General features: G+C 34.8%; 1 protein-coding gene across 8 annotated transcripts in view; it reads left to right on the top strand.

Moving 5' to 3' along the window:
* The window catches only part of CEP170 (centrosomal protein 170), a 95,928-nt gene that overhangs the window by 27,251 nt on the left and 51,950 nt on the right, over nucleotides 1-16,727 (top strand). For all 8 annotated transcript variants that reach the window (XM_054279161.1, XM_054279160.1, XM_054279164.1 and 5 more), the window contains exons 3-7: nucleotides 1,904-1,993; nucleotides 5,824-5,905; nucleotides 6,477-6,532; nucleotides 6,655-6,817; nucleotides 9,464-9,598. In XM_054279161.1, the coding sequence (XP_054135136.1) occupies nucleotides 1,904-1,993; nucleotides 5,824-5,905; nucleotides 6,477-6,532; nucleotides 6,655-6,817; nucleotides 9,464-9,598 (526 nt within the window). The remainder of the gene's footprint in view (nucleotides 1-1,903; nucleotides 1,994-5,823; nucleotides 5,906-6,476; nucleotides 6,533-6,654; nucleotides 6,818-9,463; nucleotides 9,599-16,727) is intronic.

Genomic DNA, 16,727 nt, shown 5'->3' with positions numbered 1-16,727 from the left:
AAAACCACAGACTTGAGTAATCATTCTTAGCATTTCAGATGTGACACAGTATCATGATGCGTTGAGGATTTTTTCATGTCCTTTCTGTTTTAACTTATTTTTAATAGGATGTAGCACATCAAGATAATTAAATAAATTTTTATTAATACAGTATATATTTGAATAACAACATTGAGAGAAGTTCAATTTTTTCAATAGCTTAGGTAAAAATAGGGTAATTCTTGGTGCAGTGGTTCCACTTGAGTGTGGAAAAATGTAATGTGTTCTTGATATTGTAGGCTCAGCAGAACATGCACATCAGTGAATTTCATTGTATTGAGATTGTTTTCACTTGAAAGGTTACTAAGTTAGTAGAAAATGAACTGTGTTGCTGTCTCTTCATCTGCCATTAAAAGCATTTAACAGATGTAGTACATTAGTGCAGCTTATACTGGCAGGCAGCTTGTTCATTTGTCTGTCTCTTCCTTATTCTGCACTTTGATACCCTGCCCCCTCCCATTAAATCCCTCAAAAATGTAGAGCAAAATAAAAAGTCTAAATATAAAATTGTAAGTATAAGCAGGAGAACAGTGATCTCATTTCTTTGGGGAGAAAACAAAGTGGTCATAAGATTAACTGGACAGGAAGAATGAGAAAGTAAATTGAAAATAAGGAAAATAATAGTAACAAGTCTCAGGAAATGGAAAAGGAGTGAGGTGATAACTATGGGATTACAATATGAGAAAACATTTCCCTAGGAGTAGTGGTTGTGGGTTCTGATGCCTTGTACTGGCCAGTGCACTTGGTAAGTCAGGTCTGTCCTACAACTGGCAGACCACAAATGCTGGTACACAGAAGTCATGGAAGTCTCAGACAGAAATGTATTATACTGTGCAATACAGTCCTGAAAAATGAGTTGAATAGCAAGGATAGAAGATGCCAACCTGAAATTAGAAGCTATGCTGGTGGAAGGAATTTGCTGCTGTACAGTCATTTTGTGACAGCGCACTAGCAAAATTAAGAGCAAACATAAGATCAAGTTGGGCTGATGGAGAGGATGAGCTGTGGTCTCCATTCTCTTGGGAGCTCTTGAAGGTGTGCAGCTGCTGACCATATGCATGCATGAAGGAGGCACATCCAGCCCCACCTTCCCTGCCTGCCATCAGCACCTCAGGCTGCAAACACTTGGCAAGGAGTGAGTGCTGAAAGAGGGACTTGGCTGTTAGGGAGCTGCTGTTCTTGGATGAAATAGTAGCCAGGCTTGTTCCTCATCTGTGTGGTGATGTTTGTATGTGAAATAAAGAATTGATGAAAAAAATAAATGGATACTGAAGTGCTTAAGGGAGGACTGAGAAAGTCAGAACTGATGGGAATAGTAATTCAGGAAGTGCTCAGACATTTAGTGAGGAGACTTTAGCTAATTGGTTCAGGAAATTGAGATCAAGGAGAAACACTTGGAATGCTTGTATACTACAGTAATTATCCCAGGTGTGTGACAGGAAATGGAGTTTGAGAGAGAACAGCAACACCCCGGAATCATAGTCATGACTTGAAAGATGCATGTAATTAAGGGGGGAGAGAGAGTGTAACAAATAAAGTGCAGATGATAATATTAGGTTAAATATCAGTGATCCTAGACTGAAAAAAAAAAATAAAAGCTTTGGATGAGGTATATCTGGATCTGACTGATCATATTTAGGGAAACATTAAGAAAATAATTATTTTGAATTAATTTAGGATTCTGCTATGGGTACCTGGAGTTGGGTTAGATATTATCCTTTTAGTATGTGGGGACTGTCTTTTTAATATAATTTGAATAAATGTGCTATGTAGAAAGAGAACAATCACACTGCTCTAAGAAATAGCCATAGCCACCTCATGTGGTTTTCAAATACCTTATTTTATTTGCTTTAATATATTTTAGTCACGGAGTGTGGACAAGCAACATGCTGTACTCAACTATGATGCCTCTACAGATGAACACTTGGTGAAGGATTTGGGCAGCTTGAATGGGGTAAGTTAACATCAGAAATAGATAGCTCCCCATAGTGTTCTGTATCTTTGTTTTGGGATTTCTTCGAGCCATTATTAATTGTACATGAATACCTTTTTAATGCGAGTCTGGAAATGGGGGAACATTCACAAGGAAAGTTTAGTCTTTGCAGGGGTTTTCCACTGTATGTTTTATAAAGGGCTGCTGTTAATTCCAGTAATAAGAGGGCTTTGGCAATAGGAAAAGCTCAGAACAATAGAAAGGAGTGTGTTATACTTATGTATTTCAGAATTAAAAAAAAAAAAGAATCTTGACTATAATGTCTAAAAGCCCTGACATATTTCAATATCTAAAATGTGCTATTATGATATGGATTTTATTTCACATGCTGTTCCTTATTCTTCTGTTACAATAGAGAAAAGAATGTTAAACTGTATTTCTACTGTACATATGTGGAAAAAAATAATTATGCAATAACCATATATGAAAATCAATTTAACTAATATTGTATTTGCATTTAGTTTTTCAGAATAGTTTTTATTAAAAATCTCTATGAATAATTTGTGTCAATTAATTGAAAACTAATACAGGAGAAATCCAAAGTTATGGGAAATGTAAAGTTTTGGATGACATTTTATGTTCCAAGGCTTTTCTAGGAAGTGCATATTCAGAAGTCTAGCTAAGCATCACTTTTGATAAAAGTTTTTGATATTACAGCAAATTATTAAAAACATAGTAACTTTGTTATCATTTTGTAGCCCTTTAGATACTCCTTTATGACCTGTGTATTTGCACTAGTTATGGTTGTTATTTTATAACTTTAAATGTTTGGCTCTGTTGTGAATATGTACCGAATAAAATCATGAGTTCATCTGTGACTGCCTATTTGAATAATACTTAGAAAGCTGCTGATAGTGAATAGTTTTGTCAAGTACTTAAATAAATAAAGATGAACTCTCAAGTTGCTACCTTTTTATCTTGAAGTGCATTTTGAAATAAAACTCTGCCACTGTCTCTATTAGTTTTTCTGTATTTTAAGGTAACTAACTCAGCCTTCCAAATAGTCAGTCTCAACTCCATGTGAAACCACTGAAGGGCTATATGCTTTGAACACTTGTAGACATACAAGGACTTTGGTCCTTAAATATTTAATATGTCCCTGTATTTTCAAAGTTGGTGTGCTGTTTCAAGGCAGTGATCAAAAATAAGTTGAGCACATAGAATTTTTTTGCTGAGACATTTGATTTTATTCCCTAGTTGTGTAATTCTTGTAGTCAGTAGGCATACCTTCAGATTTTTGTTGACTTGTCACAAAACTGGAATTGAATAGAATATGTGTCATAAGGTCTTCATTCAACTCCTTTTTTGCCTCTGATAAAGAGCTTTCAGTGATTTGCTTCACTTGATCTAATTCATTCTCAAGTTTGAGGTGAAGCTTCAGTTGCTTCAGAGCTGTTTACTCAGAGACATCAAAGGAACTCTTTCTTCCCACTGTTTTGGGACAAGGAATATTAAATCTCAGAGTTCAGTCCTTTTTCTTTGTCTTCACAGTGTTTTCCTTACTGTCACTTTCCCACTGTGCTTTTCTTTCATATCTCTGCTTACCTGGTTTCAGGTTAATGGAGAAAAAGCATTATTTTTGTAACACCATACTTAATTGTGGCAGAACAATGACTCAGTACCATATGGTGAACTAGGTAATAATTCTTCTAGTCTAGCTGCTGTTTCCACTGAGAATACCACCTCCCTAGCAGCCAAGTGCCTCTTCTAGTGCTTCAGCAGCTGCTACCCTGTCTTATTTTGCATACTTCATGGAAAGATTTATTTTGCATCTCTCCAGTTGGTCCCATCTCTTTTGAGAATAGATACATACCTTTCTTAGTATAAAGTATTTCTCCATTCCTGGTAGAATGCACTTTAACCACTCATGATAATTCAGAGTTTAAGGGCAGGTGGCTAGTGCCTATATTTTGGTTTTGAGTGTTCTGAGTGTTATAATTTCACAAGCTGACTATGATTGCACCTGATGCCTTAATGCCTGAATATTCTTATATGTTAGGTTGTTTCACACTCAGTTCAGTGAAAAGGTTACAGTAGTCTTTCTCATGGACTTCCAAATCTAGAAGTCTTTATCCTAGACACCTAGATTTGAAAAAAAAGGCAAAAGTAAATTTTAATTAGTTTTACATTAAGTAAAATTGTATTTCTGGTAGTTTGTTGTGTCTCATTCTGGACACTCCTGTTTTTCTTTTTATTTTCCATACAAAAAAGATGAAGGAATTTCTCTTTTCTGAAGCAAATGCATGCAGTTGCTAGTATGTAATTATTATTTCCCTGGTAGCAGTAGAATTCAAGTGTTAACTTGTGAACTCAAAAACATACCAGAAGAAGTAATGACAATCCATGGCCCTGTTGAGTAACATTCTTCTCAGGAATATTTACAGGATAGCAAACTGATGTTTCAGGACTGGATTCTGAAAAGCTTAGCAAACCTTATGAAGGCTTAAAGACAGTTGGCTCTCACTATTTGAAGAATAAGCTTTAGAAATCACGTGAATGGAGTGATTTAAAGGGGTAAAGGATTCTTTATTTACAGAGTAACTAGCTTTTTCAAGCTAGCTTTGTCTGGCATCCCAAAGGATGTGATGAGATTTTAAAGCTCCAGTGGCAGTTTAACCAAGACTTGGTTGTTCTATGCTGTCACTTCAGTCCTGAGCATGAGGCTGTCAGTAAGCTGCACACACAGGTCACACACAGCCTTTGGAGTTCCCTGCATTGGCTATGCTGTGTATGCACATGAATTTCAGAACTCTGACCTGGGAGGAAAAATGCATACATACATATAGACATAGATCTCTGCAAGGTGGCCTAAAATTCTGTAGGTTCACTGAAATTCAGAGTGCCTTGAGGATAGTCTTCACAGAGGTTTATGCCCTGGACTCTCAAAATGTTAAAGTGAAATAAATTTGCCTGAAACCTTCCTGAAAGTTTCATGCTTACAAACCAGTGACTAGTTGTACCTTTTGTTTTTATTTCCCATGGAAGATATTTTTTACGAAGAGGGTAAACAGTTTTTAAAATAATGAAATAAACATTCTTTTCCTTCAGGAAAAAAAAATTAAATAGAAGATCCTCTTACTATTTTGGGGAAGGAGATTTTTTCTCTCTAATCACAGTTCATTTAATACTAGACTCATGAGAAACACAGCCATTCAAATATTCAGATTTTTGTCTTATTTAATTATTCAGGTTTTTCAAACTTCCGAGTGCTTATAAAATGGCATATTCCAACTGTTTCTTTAGAAACATATACATGTTGTAGAAGTTTTAAGTTAGAAGTACGATGATCCTGTAGGGTTGCAATATACTGAATTCTTACCACTGATTTTTGGTGTTACTCAGATGCACAAACTTGGTCCATGTTTTCTTAAGTCCTTTGACAATTATTAGAAATAAGCTGCCAGAGAACTCTCATATCCAATGCTAAATGCTGTACAAATACAATGATAAGTCAATTCTGGCATTTAATTTGGACTGCAAAAAGCAAACTACAAGAAAAATAGTAAGTGGAGGTGCTAATTCAAGGGAACATTAATCAAAACTTCCATGAATATTGCTAACAAGATGGAATGTGCAAGGAATTTTTCAAGGCCAGTGTGCATCTTGGTAATCAACTGGTGTTTTACCTTCCTTTTGACATGGCTTGTTAAACAGTTGGCAATTTGAGCTTACAGTTTTCTTGTGAATCACCAGTAGAAAATTTGGGGTGCTGAAGGCTTTCTTATAGAATTATTTAATTTTGTTGTTTTGGAATTTAACAGTATTTCTTTCTGTTCTCATTTGTTCTGCAGACATTTGTGAATGATGTGAGGATTCCAGAACAGACATACATCACTCTGAAGTTAGAAGATAAATTGAGATTTGGATATGATATCCTTGCCATAAAAATGCAGTGTCAGGATGGACTTGTCTTGTTAGAAGTATGGTTGTGTTAAGTGTTCTCATTGCTACAAAAATGCCTGTATTAGCGAAAATCTCAGAGTTTTGGATATTCTACCTTGGTTTGAACTACTGATAAAGTACATTTCATTGTCTCTCACTCCAAGAAACCTCAACTTTCAATTATGATTTAGAAAATAATGTGTACCTTCTGTGTTGCTAAAGAGTACTACTTTTCTTTGAGGCAAATATATAAATATTTGTATCATATGCAGTTGTATACCAGCAGATAAGATTACAATTAAATATTCAGCAAACTGCTGAATGAAAAAAAATTGCTTTTATTATTAAAACACTAAGGTATCCACTCAATGTTCTGTTTACATATAGTCAATAACTTCATTTGCTTTGATGAATATGATAGTGCACAGTATCCTAACAGTGACATGTTTTGAAAGCTGTCACCATGCCAGTGGCATAATAGACTGCACAATTGTTACTTTTCTGTAAAATCCTCTTGTCAATTCAGAGTTTTTTCAGCATTTTCCTTATAATTTCCTACATACTAATCTTTTTACTGTGGTCAGGGGAGAGATGAGAGTCCCCGAAGAAGCACTTAAGGTAACAATGTGCAGTTCCTGGATGGTTTTTTGTCATTGTACAGTTATGTACAATGACATAGAGAGGTGTTTTTTCCCACTCTTTGAGGGTTTGTGTTTTGTTCTCTATTTAATATCATGTAGCATGAAAAATTCTCAAGCCAACTCCAGTTATCCCAAAAATCTTCAGAGGCAGAAGGATCAAAACAAAGCAGCTCCAAAAGTTCAGAGTCCAAGGCAGCAGACTCCACAGCTGAAGTCCACCACAAAACTACAGAAGCACTGAAATCTGAAGAAAAATCAGTGGGTAAGCTTCATTTTTTTGTTGCAGAAGCACAAAACCTTGGAAAGAATGTTAATTTGCTTCAGTAGAATGATTGTGAAATTCTGTAGATATAAGAATTTCACATATATGAAAATTTAACCATAGTTTAGATGTAAATAATGTTTTTGGCAGTTAATTTCTACCTTTTTTACAGTAACATCCACGTTAAGAAGATTTTTAAAGAGAGATTTGATTGGCATTTGTAATATTTTTGCATATCTCTTTGCCCAAATCACAAACTTGTGGCATTTGTGGCAGAAAATTTCTATTTTTTTGCGGTTTAAGTGAAAGTATTTGTTCAGTTTGTACTTTTTACCATTACCAAGTGCACTAATTTTCTTTTGGTTGGTTTGGGGGTTTTTCCCTTTTTAAATGGGCGGGAGTTCTGTTTGTTTGTTTTGCAGTTCCTAGCATTCTTTGTTTGATGTGTCAGGATATAACCTCAGTGTTCTATTGTGGTTTAAAGATTTGTAGATACTGTAGTTTCAGCCTTGTTTCTACACCATCATTCCTATTTATTTTATGTGTCATGGTGGCTCTGCTGTGGTTGTCTTAACTTTGTGTGGGTTGTGCTGCCCCCAATAAGGGAAGGGTTTGGACCTGTTGGAGTGAGGCCAGAGGAGGGCCAAAAAGATGAGCAGGGAGTTGGAGCAGACAGGCTGTGAGATGGAGTTGTTCAGCCTAGAGAAGGAAAGGCTCCAGGGAGACCTTATAGCAGCCTTTCAGTACCTAAAGGGAGTTGGGAAAAAAAGAGGGAGAGTGTATTTTACACAGGCAGCTAGTGATAAAAAGACTAGATCTGATGGTTTTAAACTGAGAGAGGACAGGTTTTGATTGGATGTTAGGGAGAAGTTTTTTACTGTGAGAGTAGTGAGCCACTTGAACAGGTTGTCCAGAGAGTTTGTGGATGTCCCATCCCTGGAGGTATTCAGGGCTTTGAGCAAACTGGTCTGGTAAAAGATGTTCCTGCCCATAGCAGGTCCCTTCCAACCAAAACCATTCTCTGATTCTCTGATGAGCTTCAGCATGAGGCTTGCTGAAGTGTAGTGGATGTAACCAAAAGAATGAGAAAGGGATCAGGTATTGTTGTTTCCTTCATATGGAACTCTCTAGGTCTAATTTCCAACCTGATCAATGCTCTACAGTTTTGTTTAGGTTTCATCTCTTCTTCCAGAAGACTCACTTCAAAGAATTCTCTTCCCCACATACAGAATTCTGTGGTATACTTAATTAACCTGTTTGTTTTGTTGGCTAATCCAGCATCTTGTTAAGGGTACATAAAGTAGCACAGTGGGGGGGTTTTATCCTCACCTTCTGTTTTTCTTTTCACTCTTCCAAAAATAACAGGGATAGGGATTTATATGTGAGTGCAACTCTCCAAAGCTTTTTGGGGATTGATTCTCTCACTGTTGCTATATAAATGCACATCTGCTCATTATTGCTAATTCAGTGCACAGGAATAGAATTATAGGATGGTTTGGGTTGGAACAGAGCTTAAACATCACTTAAGTTGCACTCCCTTGCCATGGCCAGGGACACCTTTCACCAGACCAGGTTGTTCAAAGCCTCATCCTGCATGTCTTGGAACACTTCAGGGATGGGGCATCCACAAATTCATTGTGTAACCATCAAGGTTTTTTTTTTAAATTTATATTGACTAAGGCATAATGCTGTGTAAAAAGGAAGTACTTAATGCCTTAAAATCATGCTGAAACCTTTGGCATGGCTATGAAATCATCTTTGGATTGCAAGTGTATAGAATACTGAAAAATGTTGACATTGCTAATCAGAAAAGTCACAGACAAGCACCTAAGGTAGATTTTAACATATGATGTTTTATTATATAAAGACTCTTTAAAATACATTCAGAACATCTATATGACACTAGAATAGCTAAATCTCTGTAGGGTGAAGTATTCGTCCAAAAGATCAGGTCAAACCTAACCCAGCCAATTTATCATCAGGTTAGAAATCTCAATTATATATCAGTGGTTTTTTTCTTACTTAATTTTTGTATTTAAATCTATTTAGCCATGTACTATAGCACACTTTATAGTTGTGCTATAATTTAACTGATGCCTTTAAAAAAAACCCCAACCTGTAAAATTGATTGTGCTCAGTAATGTTTTACACACAAGGTAACTTTCAGCACTCTGTAGTAGCTGTCAGCAATTTGGAACCTTGGCAGCATTGCAAAATTTGATCAGTTTTTCATGCAGTGAGTTCAGATTTCATTGAAAGGTCAGTGTGGGTAAGAATGAGAATCTTCTCACAGAAATAGCAGCAAACAGCTTTTAGGAATGTTCTGCTGTCTTGATAACTTCAAACTGAAAGAAGAAATAATATTTACGGATATATCAGGGTAACAATTAGAGACGGTGGCTGCTTTTGCATAAACATTTGTGCCAGAAGTTTTATCAGGTCATTAGTAAGATTTTATATTTAGAAGCCAGATCAGTTGTCTGGCCTCCAAGTTTGTTTTGTATTTAGGCAAATGCATGCAACCATTTCACTTCAGCTTCCAGGAGAAATGATCCAAGCAAATGACTTTCTCTTCATGTGATTCTTAACCTAAATATCATAGCTAAACAGAAAAGTTATTTCCTCTGCTTTGGGCTGGCTTTATAGATATTTCTGCCATGCCTCGTGGGACACCTTTGTATGGGCAGCCAGCCTGGTGGGGTGAAGATGAAGCTGATGAAAAAGGTGGTTGTAAGCCAGATAGCAAACATGAAGAAAAAATGCCTGAGACAGGGGCTTCAGGTAAGTGTGTTGTCTTATTTCTTGGCTTTTCTCCTCTTTACTGAACTGCATATATTCTTAAATAGGGAACTAAACAGAGGTTTGGAAGTTTCACAGTTTGTGTAGATAAAAGCCTATTAAAAGGTAAGGTAGCTGAAGAACATATTTTTGTGAGAAACTGTGCATTTACAGATTTGTACTATTATAAAGAAATCAGTTTCACATATAATGTGTCAGTTTTCTAGTATATAACACAATTTTCTATCAGTAAGTATAGCAAATAACGTTACCTGAACCAGTGTGTCCTTTGTTTCAGTTTAATCTGTATCTGTCATTTTATATACTAAGGAGTATTTTATTGAATTAATTTCTGGAAATAAATTGTGATTTTTACATTTGTGTCTGACTTTTAGCTATATAAGGTTATCTGTACTAGAGAAGCAGTCTCTTCTGTAATTCAATAATGCTGTATTAGTGAGAATTGCATGTCATAGTTCTTGAAGTAAAGATTTGTGTAGTCTAAATGGTAATGTTTATTCCCCTGTAATACAGACCTTTTTATTAGTTAGCTTGTCTAGACACAGTATGTATTGCCAGAACTTCAATCTCTGTACCTATAATTAGGCTTTTATATCTATCGTCAGGCATATAAATAAAGTGACTGCTATTCTAATAAAGACAGTAACTTAAAACTTATTTCAAGTTAGCACAAAATTCAACCATGTTTATTTAGCACTTCAGACACCCATTTAAGGTCCAACAGTTTTAAGTTGGCCGTTTTTTACATTACTTAAATTGAGGTCAGAATTTCTCTTTTGCTGTCATAGTACTTCCCTTGGTTAACATGAATCGTATTTTGTAGGAGCTGGAGTGAAGTCTAAAAATGTGTAAACCAAACTAAATGAACACTTCAGTGTAGTGTTCTGAAGTGTTCATTTAGTTTGATTTACACATTTCAAGATCTTTGAAATTAAGATTTTACCATGGCCTTTTTAATGACCTCTTTCATATTATTCTAAAGTTGTCATCATGCAGGCAGTAGAGTCTGTTAAGATTTGGACTATTATAAAGAAAACAGATAAAAACATTTAAATTACTTTTTCCTCATTAAATATAGGATTATTGAAAAGTGATATGCTGAAGTCTGTGTTTTTGATGCAATGCCATGCCATTAACAAGGTGACACAAGATGCCAGCTTCTATTTAGTGTAATGTGTCTTTACACTAAATAGAGTAATTTAGTGTAATGTGTCTTATTTTTTATAATTTTAAATTGCTTTTTCAGAAGCGTGAAATTGCATCAAATGATTTACATGCTCTTGTATTCATTTTATCAAGAGATTTTTCAGCAAGTGATCAGTGCTTCTATCTTTGTTCCTGAGCTCCAAGAAAAATGAGATTCCAACTTTCACTCAAACTAATCATGGAGATGCCATCTGTTTCAGTAGTAGACAAAAATAAGTTTGTTCTAGACTGAACTTCAGTAATGGGAATATTTTTGACATGATTTGCTTAGTGAAGTCATCATAAAGTAAATGATGAATAGAGAAAATAGATTAATGTTTTCTAAATTATTTAAATTTGGTTGTTTGTTTTCCATATATATACTATACAAAATCTAAATTTGGGCCCAAAGCCTTCTTGGCAAATACAGCATTTTGTCCTTTTTAAAAAAAAACATATTAGAAATCCCTTTAATTTGTGTTGTTGCTTTTGTTTAGCCATGAATGTATCTCCTATGAATAGTGTTGATCTAACAAGAGTGTAATAGCTTTTATTTCCTCAAACTTAAAGATTCATAAGTCTGCAAGAATGGAATTCAGTTTGAAAAAGCACATACTAAACAAAAGCCTATGTGAAAGGAAGGCACTACAGAGAAAAATCCAAAACCTGATATTTTTGCAGAACCATTTCATTTGTGAGGATGTAGAATTCAAATCCTGTGTATACACAAATGATTTATTTATTGTGATCACCTAATCTCTGAGCAGGCATTAATTGTAGGTTCTGCTGGTCTGGTTTTTGACTGTTGTAGATGATTTTAATAGTGTTGGCAGAGAGTCTGAGAAGACAAACCATATAAGAGTTGACATTTGCTTCTATGGTCACTTCTGCAGCCTCAAAACGTTGTGTATGTGTAGAGGTGGGCAAAAGACATTCTGGATGTTTTCACGCAATTATAAAATCATAATATTTTTGGGCTGCTTTGGCCTACAGTTATTTTCTATGAAAAGTTGAACTTCTTTTCAACAACTTATTATGTATTTTCTTCAAACATTTAGGTTTTATAATATAGAGGAATATAATTTTAGGAAATCAATATAAAGACACACTTGTATGAAAGAAAATTGGAAACTTCAGAAAATTGTCATGCTTGGATATTTTTAAAATATAAGCAAACTATTAAAAAATATTCAAGATTGATGCAGCTAATTATTCTTTCATGGGTTAAATTGTATTAAATGTTTAAAACACTGATCTGGGATATGCTTTTTAATATAAACTGCCTTAAAGTCATTTACAGGTGAATTCTTAAACCAAATTGATAAGTCAGATAACATTTTAATAAAGTAATCCTAATAAAAATCTGTGTCATGTTTTAATGATTTATTGCATGATTATTTATTGAATAGAGAAGAGGACTTGAATTCTAAGAGATGGGGTAAGGTTTAATGAGGAGATTGAAGTGGGAGATTTATTTCTGTTAAGCCAGCTATAGACAATTACTCTTTACAGTCTCAAGTTAATAAGATTATTTCAATGTTAATGTATTTCTATCACAATGGAAATTCACTAATGAAAGTTATTTACAAATAGAGCAGAATAGCCTGGAAAGCTTTGGGAAAAAAAAAATCCTTTCTACGTTTTTCTGACATATGTAATGCCCTGATGCAATGATCCATAGATCTACTGGTCTCTGTATTAAAATAAGCCCTTGTGTATACACCTCTGGCATGATTATATGCTGCAGCTGTTAAATGTCCATGTTATTGGCAGGTTTATTGGGTGTGTAATTATTATTACTGCCATATGTTACACTCTCACTTCCTGGGGTAATGAAAACTGTCTTCTCTGCTGATCTTACTTGTAGTTGTAGAATTAATGTCAGTAATGCCTTTACCAGAAATCTAAGAAAAGACAGAAATAAGTTTTTAAGAAGACTTCAGGAATCTGAAGTAATTCTTTCCATTTGGCATGAATTTTAATTCCAGCATTGCATAAGAATATGTCAGATTAAACATTCCTTGCAATTAAGAAACAATGTCAATTTCAGGTAAAGGAGGCTGACAATTATTTGAGAAATTCCAGTGTAGTTAGTGTGTGCAGGAGTTTACACACATTGTAATGTGTGATGCTTAACCAGCAATATTAGCAGTTAAGTTCCTAGAAGTTTGTTCAAGAATTTTGATGAATTTTGTCATTAAATATGTGCAAGTGCTCATGTGAGGCTTGCTTTGCAAAGCTCTAGCAGCAAATGTGCACAGTATGTCATGGAGAGCTTACAGAACTCTAAAGACCCATCACAGCAATATATTTAAGTAGGATTAGTTTTGTCCTTTTTTTCACTTAAACTCCTTTAAAGGTAGTTAAATGATTTATTATGAGAGATGGGGATTTATATACATTGCTGGCTTGTATTTCTATTTTGAAAGAGCAGTTCTGATATTTTTTCATATGACTGGTTATGAAAGCATTAAAAGACAAAAATCTTCATATTCAATACTAGGTGAATCTTATGTAATTCTTGAAATCTTGTCTCTAAATGAAAAAAAGAAAAGTTTACTTCAGCTGCAAAGCAAAAACCCCAAAAAACAAAAATGTAAGTGGGAAATAAAAAGGAGGAATATGAAGAGAAAGAGGAAGGAAAAAAAAATTCTATAAAGTATTTGAAAACATTAAAATCAGCTCCTTTTATTACACATACCATTGCACAGTGCCAAATATAAAGCTAACATTAAAAATATTTTGGGGTATTGTGTAAATATCATATTTTGGCTATTTCTTATACCTACTGCAAATAAATATATTGGTTCAGGTATACAGATTTTTTTTATGGGAAGTGCTTTGTAAATTCCAGATAATTTTCTTTTGCAAATTTAATTCTTTAAATTTAATTCTTAAAATTGTATTTTTAAGGCAGAAAGAAAGAGAATGACTGAAAATCTGAAGATTGTGCAAAATATTTTCTGAGAAATCCTGTCATTGCAGATAATATATTAATATACAGAGGCAGTTTTTTGCACATTTGAATAGCACCGACGCCTATGATTTTTCTTGTCCAGGTAGCAAAAATGATAAAATTCTGAGTACTTGCGTGTGTAACTTGAGAAATAAGACTTAAAAAAACCCAGAAAGTCCTAGAAAATGTAGTTGATTCTGCTAATGTCTCAAAGTGAATATTGCATTTCGGATGGTCATATTGAAATGGAATAGAATAGAATAGAGTAGAGTAGAATAGAGTAGAGTAGAATAGAATAGAAATCACTGAGGTTGGAAGATACCTTCAAGATAATCCAGTTGAACCATCCACCCAGCACTGTCACCCCTAAGCCACTAAGCCATCACCCAGTGCCACATCCAGATGCCTCTTGCACGCCTCCAGGGATGGTGACTCCACCATATCCCTGGGCAATCCATTCCAATGCCTGACCACCCTGACAGTGAAAAAAGAATTTTCTAGTGTCTAATCTGAATCTGCCTTGTCTCAGTTTAAGGCCATTTCCTCTGATCCTCTCACTGCAGGCACTGTAGAAGAAACCAGCCCCACTACAGGCTCCTTCCAGGTGTTTGTGGAGAGTGATGAGATCCCACCTGAGCTTCTTCTCTTCCAGACTGAGCAAACCCAACTCCCCCAGTCATTCCTTACAAGACATGTACCCTAGTAAAGGATCTCTCTGAATCTCCCTTTGGTTAAGCCTCTGGTTTCCCAAATATTCCATAGTTTCCTTCCTGGCCTCTCCTAGTTTTGTTTCAATCATAGTATCACTACACCTGGGTGCCAGCTACCAATTATTGCTTCCTTGCTTGCCTTGTAAAAACAGTTGCTCAGTTGTCTTTTGTTACTCAGGGTCTTTGAAGAGTGAGAGTTCCCTTTCTACAGGTAATCTTGCTGCTTTTTCTGCCCCTTTCATTTTAGTCTTGCCAGTTATGAAATCCCTTCAGTCCCTAAAGAGATTGACATTCACAACATACCCATCTCTTCAGTTTCCCAAAACTCACTTGCAATTGCCTTTCTTGCTACACATATACTGTGCTTGCTCTGGTTTTAAAATTATAGAGCACTGACAACCACTATCTTCACTATTTGCTAGGAGATTTTTTCTTAAAGATGTCTGTATTTAGTCGGATATATAACTTCCTTTGTCTTGGTAGATGATTTTTATAGTAGGATTTCAAAGATAAGGCTGTTTTATAGATCACTCTTTGTAATATTTAGAAAGCTGTAAGAACTTGCATTTCAAGTCTGCGAGAAAAATAATGAAGGGTGGTTCAGATCAGGATCTCTATTAATTTTTTTTGCTTCATGATTTTCTATTTCGTATTGTAATAAATTCTGATGCATTTAACTTTCCTAAAAATGCACTTCTGTGTACTAAAAAAGTACTTCTGTAGTTTTAAACTTTTTAGAACACTTCTGTTTCTAAAAAATACTTCTGACTGAAAATAGTATTTTTATGTAACTAAAATTAACTGAAGTATACTTCAGATATTTTTATTTATATAATTGTTAAAAATTTTTCTAGTTTAGTAAAATTTACTATTTAGTTGTAGTTTGGTTTCTCGCTTCTTTTGATTAAGCTCTGTCTTAATTTAGATTCAAACTATTTACTAGCATTCTGTTTAATCAAAAATATTGTAATCAAATACTGTGCATATCATGATAGTATAAACAGTTGATTTGAAGTGTTAAATTTTGTGCAGACAAGTTAGACACAAATTTTTTTATTAAGTCCTTCATGAATGCTGGCAAACCAATGTGAGAGATCACATTGCTGTACATCTCATGCAATTTGCCTACAGTCTTATTATTTTCAAAAGATGGTAATAAACCAGGTATTTCATAATTACTGAAAAATACTGTGTCTTGTGTGACCAGCAGAATGCTCTTGCCTTGCCCAAAATTAGAAATATCTCTCAAAACAGAGTATTAGCCAGTTATCTTCTATGAAAGAGTGTTGAACACTATATCTGGCTTAATTATTTGCTACAGGAATTGCATGATGTTGTTGACTTGAAGTTCTGAGCAGAACCACGTGGGGGAAAAAGGGTTGTCTATGAATTGTCTGTGTGGTGGGTTACTCTCTCTTTTGGTCACCATGTTTCATATTGTAAGGATCCAAGCTCTAGATTTGATCCTGCCAGAGCTTGATCCATTCTAGCTTGTTAGCTACAATGAAACAAATGGACAGTAATGGTAAATTGCCTAAAGTTTAGGACATGCAAAATATGAGTTTTGTTTATTTATGTACATTTTCTGTATAAGTAGAGATGATTTTTAATAACCTTTGCATCAGCAAAATAGATTCATTCTGTATTGTATGTCTGCTGGGATAAGTGTTTTCAGGAATGGTATTAAAAGCATTCTTTTCCCTGGGAGAGGAGTAGTGAGGTGCTGTTATAGTACCTGAAAACTCCCTCACAGACATAAGGTAGCTGATAGTGCAATGAAAAGCATTAGCTAGGGGATTCTTGGAATCCAACAGCACAATAGAAAAACCTGTCTGAATTGTGAACGTGTTTTGTGTTTGTAACACCTACTGGTGGAAAAAAATTTTAAACTGCTTTGTTACCTGTATTGGAGTAATATTACCCAATGGTGTATCACATTGCCTTTTTTTAAAAATTTTTAGCCTTTCATAAATCCTCACGAGAAATGCGCTTGTGAGATGCAGCACAGGTTCATTGTTCCATCCTGCATCCTTTGCCCCTTAAATTCCTGACTTCAGTATATGAAGTAAATACTGACTTCAGTATAAATGATTCTATTGCTATTTTATCGCATAATAGTTTCATACACAAATACTAACTTCCTCATCTGATGTCGGGTTGCTTTTCTCAGTACCTAAAACCAATTAGTTGCAGTCTTAATTCTTTGCTTGGCAGCTAAAATGATATCTTAAACATCTTAATGTGGTCTATGATAATTTGC

The sequence above is a fragment of the Melozone crissalis genome, unplaced genomic scaffold (assembly GCF_028551555.1).
Source record: "Melozone crissalis strain CALT ecotype California unplaced genomic scaffold, PUWL_Pcris_2 ptg000027l_1, whole genome shotgun sequence".
NCBI lineage: Eukaryota > Metazoa > Chordata > Aves > Passeriformes > Passerellidae > Melozone > Melozone crissalis.
The sequence above is the reverse complement of the archived record's forward strand: the minus strand, read 5'-3'. Positions and strand labels throughout refer to the sequence as shown.